This window comes from Drosophila miranda, chromosome XR (assembly GCF_003369915.1).
Source record: "Drosophila miranda strain MSH22 chromosome XR, D.miranda_PacBio2.1, whole genome shotgun sequence".
NCBI lineage: Eukaryota > Metazoa > Arthropoda > Insecta > Diptera > Drosophilidae > Drosophila > Drosophila miranda.
In genome coordinates, this window is record NC_046674.1 from 7385947 (window position 1) to 7399790 (window position 13844).

Here is a 13844-nt window from a genome sequence, read left to right on the forward strand (position 1 = left end):
AGTTTCTGCATTCATTGAAGCCTGAGATGACAAACATTTCCTCATTCTATAATATCCTTGACCCTAGGGTATATGCAGAAAGCAAACTTATTTGTTTTCAGCTGGAATTTGAAATTTATCGCATATTTTATCTGAAATTCTAGAGATGCGCAAAGTGTGGATCTCAACTTCGAGAATTTTTCTACATTTGACATGTATATACATTTTGCTACATGTAATAAACGTTACAGCATGGCCAATAACCGATTTGAAGAGTTGCTTGGCAATGGGAATTTTTGAGCGCGAAGTTTGAAAAAGCATGTTTTGTGCAGAGTGCTTCTCAATCCGCGGAACATGTTGCTGGTCCATAGAAATGTAATGTTGCCAACGGTAATAACGTTGAGACTCAGACTCATTGCTGTAAACCGATTCACACCGATTCAAAGTGATTTAAAGTGGCAAAGTGAGCTAAAAACCGATTGGATGAGAAAAATATATATACACCGAAATATAGTGTCTCATTATCAAAATATATTTGTATATTCACATATTCCTTGATTTTGATATCCTGTTTAATATTACTGAAAAGCTGAGTGTCAAGATACTCAGTCAATGTATTGCAATGTGACATGTAAGCTACATGCAAAATGTATGATGTCAAATCGATATCTGACAAAAGTTCGACGCCACATGTAAATGATCGGTTTCTCATTCGACAAAAGCGCTTCGCTTCAATTTATCTTGTATTGATATTGGCTTCCAACGAAAAAGTTCCGCCAAATCTTATTTGCTACGATAGTTACTAGAGCAGTTCCTTTGCCGGCAACATGCGGGCGGTTCAAATGAACAGAACAACAATCGTCATCGGCTTTAATATTGTTATGTATTCAAAATAAACGTAACCGCCGAATTCAACATCCATTTATATCACATAAATACCGATGTGGACGTGAAATAACAGAAGAGGAGGCTGTCAAACAGATACTACAGTCCTACCAGTCAACGGCTCGAGAAGAAGTTGTGCAGCAGAGCCTCTCAACCGGGCCTCAGCAGGAGGCCGTCGAAGAGAATCTGCAGTCCCACCAGCACACGGCTGGAGAAGAGTTTCTGCAGCAGAGTCGCCATCCAATCGAACAGTAGCAGCCAGATGCCGTGTCTGTACTAAATTTGCGGACAGAGGCGGCGCTGTCATTGTCCCTTCCTGAACAGGCACTGTCACTGTTTTTTCATGAAGAGGCACTTGCTGGCCCCGCACCGCAGATCTCGTGGAATCGCCACAGTCTGGTCCTTACCCAGCCATTGATGCCGTTGAGAAGAAAACAAAGGGAACCCAAACGGATTTTGACGAAGGAAATTTTGAGGTTCTAGATCCAGGTCAAGAACAAGAACAGAAGCGCGTCATCGTTGAGGACCTTTACCAGGCTCTATATCGCATTGGAGCGACTATCAAGCGATTTTCAAAGACTCCCAGAACCAAAAACCTGATCGACATTGCATAAGCAAGGACAGACTCATTGAGCTGTGGTAGAGGCTGCTGGCGGAGTCGGAGCACTAGCTGACCCCCGACTAGTTGCCCCCATTGATAGCCTTGCACGAGGACATTGCGTTCGCCCAGAAACTTGCAAGCGATTCGATGAGCTTGGAGTTCTTGAACAAACTGCGTAACCTCTTCAGCTGGACACATGCGAAAGATGGACCTGCCACTGAAGTAGCCGGAACCGGCGACGGTTCCTCCAAGCAGCGAAGAGCGTCGCGTGGCAGCTGGCACCGGCACCGGCGACGGAACTGAAACCCCAGCACCATATTTCTACGATACTTGAAGGAAGCGTTCATAAGTATTTCAACTAATTCTCCTCAACAACCTAGTATTTATTGTCCTTTGCTTTGAATTAGTTGTAGTGCCGAAAAACAAGAGAGCTCCTATTTTTTCAAGTATCGCCTTGTGGACAGCATGTTTTTTGGTAGCGTCTTCCGATAGCAAGCAGGAACAGTGAGTGGAGGATAAAGAGAGAGTTTTTGAATAGTTTATGATTATGTGTTGCTTCCTTAGGTCTGCGGCAAGCAAAACAGAGTATCAGGAAGAAGTCCAGGCAATGCAGCACTTCAGCGGCCTATTCTTTCGCGATGATTTCGAGAAGGAAACTGATTTTATTCCAATCACCGATGAGCAGTTGCAGGAGCTGCAAGACATAGTGACAGGCCCAGACAATGCTGTAAGCACTGCCATCTATAATATATCTATATGCAGATTTCTGATTCGAATAGGATCACTGTCTCGCTCCATTCCATGCCAAATTACCTCACCCTTCTAATGCATGCGTCTGTCCTGTTCTGATCTGATCTGTTTGCAGCCTCTTATCAGAATATATTCGCTTACAATTACTAAAAAAGATATTCGCACACTGACCGACCTCAGCTGGATGAACGACACAGTGATCAATTTCTATATGAATCTGCTCATCGAACGTTCGCAGCAGAAGGAGGGAATTCTGCCCAGTGTCTACAGCATGAGCACAGTCTTTCTGGGACGCGTCTTCGAGGTCGGGTTCGATGGTGTGAAGCGCTGGACGCGTAAGATTGATGTGCTCAGCAAGGACATCATTCTAGTGCCTGTGCACTGCAATCTTATTCATTGGTGCATGGCCATCATACACTTGAAAAATAAGACTATCTTCTACTACGATTCGCTTGGAAATCCGAATGACATCGTCCTGGATGTCCTTAAGAACTACATTATTGCCGAGTCGCTAGACAAGCGCAAGGTGCAGTACGACTTGAGCGGCTTTAGGATTGAAAATGTGTTGAATGGTCCGCAACAAACGAACGGATCAGACTGCGGTGTGTTTTGCTGTATGACAGCCGAATATATAACTCGGGGAAAGCCGCTGACATTCAATCAGGAGCACATGAGCTATTTTCGTAAGAAAATGATACTGGAGATTGTTCATGGGCAGCTGTGGAAATAGTACTCGCCAATAGTACTACAGTCTCCTCACCCTACAAGCTGCACCCTTATGGAATTAAGCAATAAAAAAGAAAAAACGAATAGAGTTAGACATAGAATTCTTTTGCAGGAGCGCTTCCCAAGCACACACTACACAAATGAAACTGATCTGATCCCATCCCTTTGTTGAACAAAAACTTCTACAAGTTACTAAATCTATGGTCCATGAACCAAAGATAGCTCCACATAATTAAACGTGAATACACATTAATTAATACATGCGAATAACAATATAAATAACATACTTTAAGCAAACAAGAAATATAATATGTAACAATAATACACAAATGTATAATATAAATTATTTAAACACAAATCTGTAATAAGTGACTTCGATTTGATGTTTGTCAGCGCAGGCTCCAATGAATGCAGAAACTAGTCAGTCTCTGTTTCAAAGATATTAACGACATTTTGCGTGTTCAGGTGTGGAAGTCCTAGCTAGCTAGTACTATCAAATCGAATATCAAAATCGACGAATGAAACCATATGAAACCAATCCTTGACGGACACCGAAAATAATGTAAATTTAGCAATTTTAGCGCAGTTCAGGTGAAAGATATCGAGGGGTGTTTTGTAAGTAAAGAAGAAGCACAAGATGGATCTGATCTACAAGAAGAATTGAAAATCAGTAATAATTGCCGCCATTTACCTCAAGTCGTTGAACTGTTTAAATATAGGGGTCTTAAATGGTCAAGTTCCCCTTCAGGTGTCGCTTTTGGTAGTTACATAAAATTGTTGCTAAATTGTGGCAAATGTGTAGTTGGCGTGTAGTTCGCATGTAAGGAAACTAATTTAGTGGAAATTGCTGTTGACCCTTTCTGCTTAAGGCCCGTTTTTATAAACAATGTAAACAAAATTAAAACTTGATTCATTAATCATATAAAAATATGAGAGCTATACAAAATAATGAGCAAAGATTTTAAACAAAAGTACAGACAAGAGTGGGAGTCTCAACCCGATACAAAGACATGGCTCTGCAGAAGTAAAAATGCAGTCGATGCTCATTGCAAGGCTTGCAATGTTGATATTCGACAGAAGATTAAAATTCGTATCGAGGGAATCGTCGTATTTGTTGAATCGGTAATGGCCCGGTTGACAACATTTAAATCCTTGTCGCTCACATTTAAAAAAGTTAGATTTGGCGCGCACCACTCGTAACCAGTCGATAGTATCGATAACTGAACTTGAATCGGGTAAGGACCTCTTTTACCCGATTGACAACAATGAGTCTCATTCCATTCACAATGTTGCGGCAACATTAATTTGTAAACCGTGATTTAGTCAAAATACAATACTTACAAGCAATTTAAAGTTGTAGAAAATGTATTCATCGATGGGATAAAGCTAAATGGGCAAAGCTGAAAACTCTATATAGCTTGTAATATTCGACGAAATATCAAAAACGAGGAATATGTATAACAGAACTTGAATTCGTCAGTATATTTACGGTATATTTTGAAAATGAGGCGGTATGTTTCGGTATATTTCTGAGGGTTGGACGGTATATTTTATCGATAAATCCGCGGTCACACTGCTCTAGTAGTCGGTCTAAATAAAAATAAAAAAGTTTAGCTAAGAATTTAGTAAAACTAAATAAACTGCTAGTCTTTTACGCAAATCAAGTGCGTATTTAAGTTTTTGTTAACCACGCGCTAAGAGCGACAACCATGGTAGTGTCGGAGACAGAGAAGGTAAGCGCAAATAGGAAAAAATAGCCGCATGGTTTTAGAGTCAGCCGTGGCACACACAGGCTGCTAAACAGGGTTGTTGCACAAGAGGGGGACGGAAAAAACAGTCGAGCAAAAGCGTGCAGCTGGCGTTGGCGTGGCATCATCGCAGAGGACGACTCTTCTCATTCACCAAATCCAATCAGTAAATCACCCGCAGTTTTGCACGCAATTAGCAAAATTGTTAATTGTTATTTGCACGTTTGCTGTTGTCAACGTCATTACTCTCTCGCTCTCTCGCGGTTACGCTCACTTTTGCATACCACACTTTTTTCGCTGCTCCCTGGAATTTGTCAAGACAATCGCACTCACATCGCTATCGGTTGTACTTGTATGTGTTGTGTGTGCATGTGTGTATATACAGCATAAATAGGTAAAGCAGAGAAACAAAAAAGTAAATTACTGCAATAAGCAACAGAGAAACCTCGGCAGCGAACAACAGTTAAATAATTTCTGGCATGGCGACGGCCGCCGACCACGACTTTCATAGTCATCCGAGCATCGCTTGAACTGAACCGTTGCTTTTCTTTTCTCTCGTCTTCTCTTCAACTTTTTTTGGTAATCCGCGTTGACGCCTCGCGACCCAGTCAAAACTTTGCTAGAAACTTTTTGTTCTGCTCGAATCTGGCAGAATTTTCAGTGAAAACTCTTTAACTCAAAACTACCTACAAATTTTTCCAACAGGCAATCTGTGTTTTTGTGTCAAATACGTGCGTGCATGTGAGTGTAGAAGTGTTGTAAGAGCAACTTCACTTTCGTGTCGAATAATTTTTTCAAGGATTGCGAAGAAAATAATTTTTTTTGTTAAAATTTATTTTTTCGAATCGAACAAAGAAAATTGTGCCGCAAAAGTAAATCGGGTCACCGGACAACGCAAACTCTGACATACGGCACTTCCATTTACAACAAGTTTAACAAGTTTTTTTGCCAATTATTATTTTTGTTGTTTTTTTTTTTTGCCAAATTGAAAAACAAGTGAATAGCAAGCACTCGATCTCCAGGCCGTTTAAACCCTGTGCGGTGCAGTCAGATATAAAAAAAAATCAGCAAGTAATTCCACCCGGCCGCCATTTACACACAAGAGAAACGAGAAACGAAAGAAACAGAAAAAGCTTCGCTCGCTCGCAGCACAGCACAGCACACACTCACAGAGAACACGGACACAGACAAACGATAGCGACAAGTGAATCAGCGACTGATCGTCTCTCCTCCGGGCAGAAGCAGCGTGAAGAATCAAGAATCTAATCGAAATCAAATCAAATCGCCACAGAATCATCCACACACGGCCACCAACATGCAGAGCGACTTTCACAGAATGAAGAACTTTGCCAATCCCAAGTCTATGTTCAAAGTAAACATCCCAACCCGAACTCGGTTCCGCTGAGCGTATACCCACAACAGTTTGCTAATCTCTTTTCCACTCTCTTTGTTTCTTTTGCTCTCTGCCCCACAGACCAGTGCTCCCACCACCGAGGGTGGCAACCCGGTTGCCAACACAGTTGCCCCTGGACGCCCGGAGCCCACTCCAGCAGTTGCTGTTGCCGACCCTGACGCGGATCCGGCCCCGGCCCCGGCAACTCTAGCTCAGCCTAAGGATGAGGCCAAGCCTACCGAGGCCGGTGACGATGTTCGCACAGAGCATCTGTTCAAGCACCCTCTACACAACACATGGACTCTCTGGTACTTGGAGAACGATCGTTCAAAGTCCTGGGAGGACATGCAGAATGAGATCACAAGCTTTGATGCCGTCGAGGACTTCTGGAGTCTATACAACCATATCAAGCCTCCATCTGAGATCAAACTGGGCAGTGATTACTCGCTCTTCAAGAAGGGAATACGGTGAGTGGCAAAAGGGTGTGGCAGCAATCCGTATAACTATTGATTTCTTCATCTTCCAGCCCCATGTGGGAGGATGCTGCCAACAAGCAGGGCGGTCGCTGGGTGATCACCCTCAACAAGAGTTCAAAGACCGATTTGGATAATTTGTGGCTCGATGTGGTAAGCGGTAGAGTTATTGTATATCACTCGACAACTATTAAATCCAATATTAACTTATCCATCAGTTGCTGTGCCTGATTGGAGAGGCCTTTGATCATTCGGATCAGATTTGTGGTGCTGTCGTTAATATTCGTGCCAAGAGTAACAAAATCTGTAAGTAAATCAATGTCCATTCTATGAAACCCTTGGCTAACCCTGTGCCGCGCTCTTCTCTTAGCCATTTGGACAGCCGATGGAAACAACGAGGAAGCTGCTCTGGAGATTGGCCACAAGCTGCGCGATGCCTTGCGTCTGGGACGCCAGAGCTCGCTGCAGTATCAACTTCACAAGGATACCATGGTCAAGCAGGGATCCAACGTGAAATCTATCTACACATTGTAAGTGGCGGGCCATGCTCGCCAGTCGTTACCTAAGACTTTAATTTATTTTCATTGCCTCTTATTAATAATAGTTAAACCCAACAGAACTTAATCGTAACATATGTCCAAGACCCCCGAAATGAAAAAGAAACCGAAACCGAAACAGAAACAGAAACACTACTACGCTTTAACATCGTTGCAAAAATCGACCAACACAACATCAACCCGTATTCTGTAGAAAACATTATTGGAACATACGAAAAATAAACACGCGTACACTAAAAAAGGAACATATAGGTTGTTTTAATTGCATTCTCTTGGGTGTATGGTCCGTATTTGGAATGAATCCTAGAATGGATTTGTCCTTATTGGAAATGGGCTGCTACAGAACCGGAAATTTTGCCATTTTGTATCAATATTTATCTGTCGTAACCACAGAGCTGCATTTCTGGCGTATTCGTGCCGCATGTGTGAAAACCAGCCACAGCAGGCAGCTTTTATTTGGATGAAACGAAAGAACTGCTGTCTTGCTCTCATGCTATCTCTGTCTTTGCAGCACCATAACACCATTATTTTGTTATTTTGTTATAGCAACCGTAAAATCAATCAATATGCATAATGCAAATCGATTTGTGCATCTGCGAGGATGCAAAAAGGAAGCTCCGACGAGGCAGCTGCTGGGGCGGCATCCGCCCAGCCAGAGGAGCCGCCGTCAAAGCAGGCGCAAAAATCTGTCGATGCCGGCGCCGAGTTTCAAATCAGTTTGAACGAATTTCTGGAGTTTTTGAAGCTTTCTTGTCATGTTAACGATATGATAGCGAAAGCAGATATGGCAAAACCACATACTAGGGAGCCAGTGCCGCCCATGGAGGGGGGCCAAGGGGCGTCCAAGCGAAATTCAAAAAATGACGAGATGGATTTCAATAATTTGGCTGACAATCATCTGGTAAACGAGCTCCTGGGGCTCAAGCGCAGCTATCGCCACTCAAACACTCGGGATGACAGTCGTGGCAGTGTGTTGGGCGAGCAAAAATCCAGCCTACGTTCTGGCCACGTCCACAAGAGAACCGACGCCACCTACCACGGCCTCCACCCAAAGCTGACCGAGCAATTGGATTCCGTCATCAATGAGGGCATTCTAGACTCGGTGCTGTCCTTTGTCTGTCCAGTTCCAGTGCCCACGGCGTTAACATCTAGCGGACGAGGGAAGACCAAACAGCAGCTGTTTCCGAAGGAGGTTCTTACACTGCCCACACCGACACCCACCAACACGTCCACACTTCCGATGGGGGCAGCCAAGTCTATGACAGAGATTGCCCATGTGCATTCATCCTTATCGACGACTGCTTCAGCACCGTGCCTGCAGCAGACGGCCACTGATGGATCCCTGCATCCGGAGCCTTCATCCTCCAACAGCATGGTGCGTGCTCTGGTCAAGGAGCCGATTGCCAAGCCTACCGTGAATCCCACGGTCAGGCGCAAGTCCGTGATGCTGCTCAAGGACGGCAAACATTCGAGGCAGGAGAAAAAGGAGTCTGTAGTTCTGAATAGCTATCTAGGAAATCTTTAATCCTTTTCTATTCCTTCAGGCCCGAGGTCGTGATTCATGTCTGCGACGAGGTAAAGAACACCTCCCGAGATTTCACCTGCCCTCAGCATCTGTTGGTCAGCAAGATGGGGTACTTTGCCGATGTGACTGCCGGCCAGCGTCTGGAGGAGATGGACATATCCGTTCACTGCGACATTTTAATATTTGACTGGCTGATGAAGTGGATCAAGCACAGTGCCCAGAGCCAAGACATGCCCGGCCCGGGGCAGAGCAGCGCCGCCGCTTCTGGCCCTCAACTGGATGGAAACAATGTGGTGCCTATTCTGGTCTCGGCCAGCTTTCTGCAAATGGAGCCACTGCTCCTCGAGTGCCTGGCCTTCTGTCATGCCCATCTAAGCGAGGTGGTGCGCACGTCCACTAATCTGTCGTGCCTCAACGATGCCCTGGTCACCCGTCTGGCCGCCATGTTTACGAACCTGGAGCTGGAGATGGTGCGGGACAAGAAGGAGCGCGTAACTCCACGGCTCTGGACCAAACTGATCCAGTCGCTGTGTGAGCCGGATCCAGAGGCCTTGCGTGGCCACTTCTACAGCATGTCGGGCCTCTTCCGCTGTGCTCGCTGCTTCAGTTGCGTGACCAACACCATGAAGTCCTATGTCAGCTGTGTGCCCAGCAACATCCGGCTGAACCGCTGGGGTCAGCTAATGAGCCATCATGTGCGGGATCCCAACTGGGACCTCAACATCTACATCATGCAGCTCTTCAAGGAGCTGAAGTCCTGGCGCAAGGTCTACTGGAAGCTGTGGGGCAGCTGCCACTATCTCTACTGCTGCACCTGCGAGGCGCACTTTCCCGTCTACCAGATGAACTGGTGCCGCTTCCATCCGGGGGCACCCCAATTTCTGGGGCCGGTGGACACTGCTGGACCATCTGGACGCTTCGCCTGCTGTGGTCAGCAAGCCTTTCGCTATGAGACCCTGCCAGGACCCAATGTATGTGGCAGGAAAAGAACTGGATTCTGGTCTAATCTGCTTGTTTGTACTCCTTCTTAGGGCTGCCAGTTCCGGGAGCACAGTGTCCTGGTGGAGACCGATCGTGAGCGTGCCATTCTGGCCATTGCCCAGCTTGTGGGCGAGAACTACGCGCTGTGTGAGATGCCGCCTTTGAGGGTCCAGGAGATGGCCGCCGCCGGCGAGATCAGCCCCGGTTGGCAGGGCATCTCGTTGACGCCACAGCGCTGCCGACAGGGTCTGCTGCCGCAACTCTGCATGGACAGTGTGTTGAAGAAGGGTGGGTGTGGTCCGGCAGCCCGCTGATAACCGCTCTCTCAATCTGTGCTCCACAGTGACCAATCATCGTGTGAGCCGACGGATGCGTCCCTCGCGCTACCAAATGGACACCAGCACCGACTCTGAGACGACATCCACCAGTGAGGAGGACGCTCGCTGTCTGCGCCCCAAGATGCGTAATTTGCATGACGATGAGGACTACAGCTCCAGCAGCGATGGCTGCGAGTCGGAGCATCGTCCACCGCCCAGAAAAGCACGCGGAAAGAAGAAACGCAAGCGGTATATCCAGTATATCTTATTCAGGATAAACCTAATATATGTTTATGTCTTCCCAGTCCCACCGAGGTGTCGGGTCGCTTCTGGTCCGGCGAGCTGTCGGCTCGCAGCAACCAGGATCATCAGCGCGACTTTGAGGAGAAGATCATGAAGCAAGTGGCCACCTATGTGACCAAGAAAACCGGCAACGATCCGTCTCTGGTGCAAAATGCCCAGCCCCTGGGTGGCACCTATGTCCGCCTTGAATGCGAGTGGAAGGAGATGATCAAGCAACGTCACAACAACCACAATGTCCAGGGCGCCAATGCGACTGGTCTGGCCCAGAACAGCGGCAGCAACCTATGCCTGGGCTCGGTCGTTGCTGGCGGTGGGTCCATGGGTTTGGTCATGTCCAAGCAAAAGCACAAGTAGGAATCAGATCATCGGTCTGATCGGGTGGCGTAGAAATCGTTATGCACACATATAAATTTCTTAGCAAAGATCGTAGACAAAATGTTTAGTCACCAATGTTCTAGTAAAATGTTTAGCGCAAATTAAAAATATCAAAATTAAATATTCAAATGGGAAAAGTTAAGTTCATAAGAGTTAAGAGGAGTAGGTAGAATGCGTTTTCTTTTGGAATATGGATAATGCAAAAAAATCAACATTATCATGCAATTCTTCATTTTTTGTATTTATTTATTTAACTTAACGCAATTTACAAAGACTTGGATTTGTTATACATTTCTAAATTTGTTTTTAAAATCATTTTCTTTTTGGGGTTAAAAAAAAAATAGTTGTAGAACAGGCTATTACAATAAATGCGACGGCACATAGAACAAAAATATATATAGACGGAGGCCCCCCCCTGGTTTCAGGGACTCGCACAGAAATATAACACATGATTTAGAGGATCGCGGGCAGTGCCTAAGGCTCAACCTGTAGCAGGAGACCCGGCGACCAAATGTAAAATACAACGAATCAAAGCACAATCATTTAAATAAGTCATCATGAAATGTTTATGCGTACTTTAAACCAAATAACCCACTTACACCATATATATGTTGTGTGCGAGTGGGGCCGGAAATTTTGATGTTGTAAAGCATATAGCAAATTGAAAAACGGATCTCATGTCTCCGTGCTGCTAGCACTTCTGCTGCCTGTGCTGTTAATCCCAAATTTTGCATAAATAATAATCGAATCGGTTGTGACGGCGGCTTGAATTTAGTGGTATTTTCGGGAGGTGTGGCTATTGTTGATGTGTTACTACTCTGTTCTTAGCAAGCTAACTGAACAGGCACTCCGTGGCCTTTTCCAAGTTCCAGTTCTCTTTAGAGAGGACGCCGCGTGCATCATGCTCGTCCACGCCCATATCCCTGAGACGTTGGATTTTTGAATCACAATCGGGAAAGGTGTGGGGACCGCCTGCGTATGCATTGGTCCAGTGCTTGGCAGTAAGCAGAAACAGATCATACTTGTCCTTAAACTGGTATGCCACCACGGCGTCCTGTGGATCATCCGGTTCGGCAGCGGCCAGCAAGGCCTGCAGGGACAGCAACACTGTGCGCAGCGTCATCGCCGCTGCCCAGTTGTCCTTTAGTATGTCCAGGCAAATGGCTCCAGTCACAGATGAAATGTTCGGGTGCCAAATGCGTGTGATAAACCGAACCTGCGACAAGATGCAGTTTGCTTTAGCCATCTACCTTTAGCCTGCGTTAGGGATACCCACCTTTGGCGGATTAAAGGGATATGTCTCGGGCACTTTAATTTCCAGTATGAACTTCCCCCCCTCGTAGGGCGTGTCGGGGGGGCCAGCTATTTCGCCCCGAAGCTCTGTCCAACTGTCATTGACAAGTTCTATTTTTATAGAGCACTGCACGATCTGTCAAAGAGAATGATACGAAATTATTTGGAAAGTTATATTATTGCTTGCCCGTATTAGTGCGGCTTCTCCACACTCGTCTCATGTTCCCAAGAACTGGACAAGAAGCAGAAACCCCAAGTACCCACAACACTGTCGCGCGCCAAAAATGGAAACAAAGTCCGAAGCTGCTTCCACCACAGCCACTGCCGCTGGCAGTGGTGACGCTGGCCATACGGGTAAGTCTCTGGCCATCACATGTCCACATCCTGATCGCTTCTACTTACCTCCTCGCTGCGCATAACTTCCTTGAATTCGCGCTTAATGCGTGATACAGCCATATTCGCCATGATGGTTGTGTGGTTCTATAGTTCTTGTTGTTGCTTCTGCAATATCTGCAATTGCTCCAAGTTTAGTTGCGTAAAATACGCCTGGCTCCGCTTTCCGACTGATAATTGGTAATTTGGTTAATAATTTCTATAATACGTACTAGCAACACACAACACACGACAAAGAAAAATGTGTGAATTGCTAGAATGTTTTTCAACTGATTTTTGACACTATTATTCTGTCTTTTTGATGTTAAAATGATATATAGTTATATCGATATAAAAACTTATCGATATATGTTTGTCCGATAGGATTTTGGAATTTTAATTAAAGTAACTACTTTTTCTGCGTTCGCTAGAAATTCCACTATTTTTCTGTAGTTTTAGACCAGGAATACCCCGCGACTTTTCATATTCTACTTATCGATGCACAGGGATAGCTTAAAAACCTATCGGTATTTTTGTGCGATAAGCGAAACTTATTGGCGTTCTTTTTCAAAATAACATTCACAACATTCACATAGTCAAAATACCATTTTCCGGCATAAAATTGAAAAAAAAATCGTAGACAAAAGCATACAGTTTTGACTTCCCCCAATAGAGTCTCCACCACACAATCATAAAATTCATTCATAGCATCTTTAATTACAAATTCTGTCTCATTTGATTTTCCTTTTGCTCAATTCTGGTTGCATTGCTTGCATTGTGTTGTTGGTTTATATTCCTTATCTGCCATAAATTATTTCTAAGCTAATGCCTTTAAACAAAATATCAAGACTTGTTCATTGCTAGATTCTATTAACAATTTAGGCTTTGGATAACCATATCTTGGCACATTTGTAATTCTGTTAAGGAGAATATTGAACCCAAAACTTAAGAAATGCATATGCACAATGCAAAATGCGTCGAATAATCTCCATGAAATAATAATAGCATATGTGTATGTACATATATTTTAGGTATACAATTTTAATTGGGTAACATTAAAGCTGGACAAAGTAAAGAATTTTTTTTTTTTTTTTTTTGGCTTACAATGATATTTGCAACCCACTCAAAAATAGTTTTCTTATCGAACTTGTTTCGTATTCGGGGCAAAAAACCTCCACTCCACAGAAATACCTTCAATTCGATCAGCCGCAGCCTTCCATTGGTACAGAGCTAAGGTTATTTTCCATGGCGTCTCTGATCTTGAGCACAGAACACAACTTATTCTTATAACCTTAGCAAGATGGTTTCATTACGTACCTGCCTTGTATGCGGTCTGTCTGAAATACGAAACCCGTTTTGCCTCTTATAAACAAATCTAAGTTTTGTACTTCTCAGGCGAGGGGCCTACGCCTTGGCAACAGTCTGAAAGAATAGAAATATCACTCATTATGCTACACGAGCTCATGTTTATGCTAGATGTTTGGGGTATATAAGGCTCAAAAGTAGTTGTGCTCCTATCTACCGTTTGTCTATGGTTTGGGGTCAGCCATCTCTGTTGATCAGTGC

The 13844-nt window shown here is 44.6% G+C and overlaps 4 protein-coding genes across 13 annotated transcripts; 3 read left to right on the plus strand and 1 right to left on the minus strand.

Moving 5' to 3' along the window:
• Positions 1-1863: 1863 nt before the first annotated feature.
• Positions 1864-2955, plus strand: LOC108153134 (sentrin-specific protease 1-like). The gene is made up of 3 exons (XM_017282929.2): positions 1864-1969; positions 2030-2192; positions 2331-2955. Exons 2-3 carry the CDS (start codon positions 2073-2075, stop codon positions 2943-2945), a joined length of 735 nt encoding a protein of 244 aa, XP_017138418.1. The 5' UTR covers positions 1864-1969; positions 2030-2072; the 3' UTR covers positions 2946-2955.
• Positions 2956-4512: 1557 nt separating this feature from the next.
• Positions 4513-7357, plus strand: LOC108153133 (eukaryotic translation initiation factor 4E1). Of its 9 annotated transcripts, none has more exons than XM_017282922.2 (8): positions 4513-4674; positions 5395-5430; positions 5981-6061; positions 6164-6549; positions 6609-6708; positions 6774-6861; positions 6926-7085; positions 7160-7357. In XM_017282922.2, the coding sequence occupies exons 1-8, from the start codon at positions 4651-4653 to the stop codon at positions 7161-7163; spliced, it is 879 nt and encodes a 292-aa protein (XP_017138411.1). In that variant the 5' UTR covers positions 4513-4650; the 3' UTR covers positions 7164-7357. The 9 variants fall into 9 exon arrangements, with proteins under 9 accessions (XP_017138411.1, XP_017138413.1, XP_017138410.1 ...); XM_017282921.2 differs by having other exon boundaries at positions 4515-4674; positions 7173-7357; XM_017282924.2 differs by lacking the exon at positions 7160-7357 and having other exon boundaries at positions 4514-4674; positions 6926-7089.
• Positions 7358-7698: 341 nt separating this feature from the next.
• On the plus strand, positions 7699-11267 carry LOC108152531 (uncharacterized protein KIAA1841 homolog). 2 transcript variants are annotated; one of them, XM_017281936.2, is made up of 5 exons: positions 7699-8600; positions 8657-9608; positions 9669-9906; positions 9962-10184; positions 10241-11267. In XM_017281936.2, the coding sequence occupies exons 1-5, from the start codon at positions 7714-7716 to the stop codon at positions 10590-10592; spliced, it is 2652 nt and encodes an 883-aa protein (XP_017137425.1). In that variant the 5' UTR covers positions 7699-7713; the 3' UTR covers positions 10593-11267. The 2 variants fall into 2 exon arrangements, with proteins under 2 accessions (XP_017137425.1, XP_033242620.1); XM_033386729.1 differs by having other exon boundaries at positions 7795-8600; positions 9669-9891.
• Positions 11156-12614, minus strand: LOC108152534 (ubiquitin-conjugating enzyme E2-22 kDa). The gene is made up of 3 exons (XM_017281943.2): positions 12309-12614; positions 11890-12042; positions 11156-11829 (listed from the first exon to the last, which is right to left on the minus strand). Exons 1-3 carry the CDS (start codon positions 12369-12371, stop codon positions 11446-11448), a joined length of 600 nt encoding a protein of 199 aa, XP_017137432.1. The 5' UTR covers positions 12372-12614; the 3' UTR covers positions 11156-11445.
• Positions 12615-13844: the final 1230 nt, after the last annotated feature.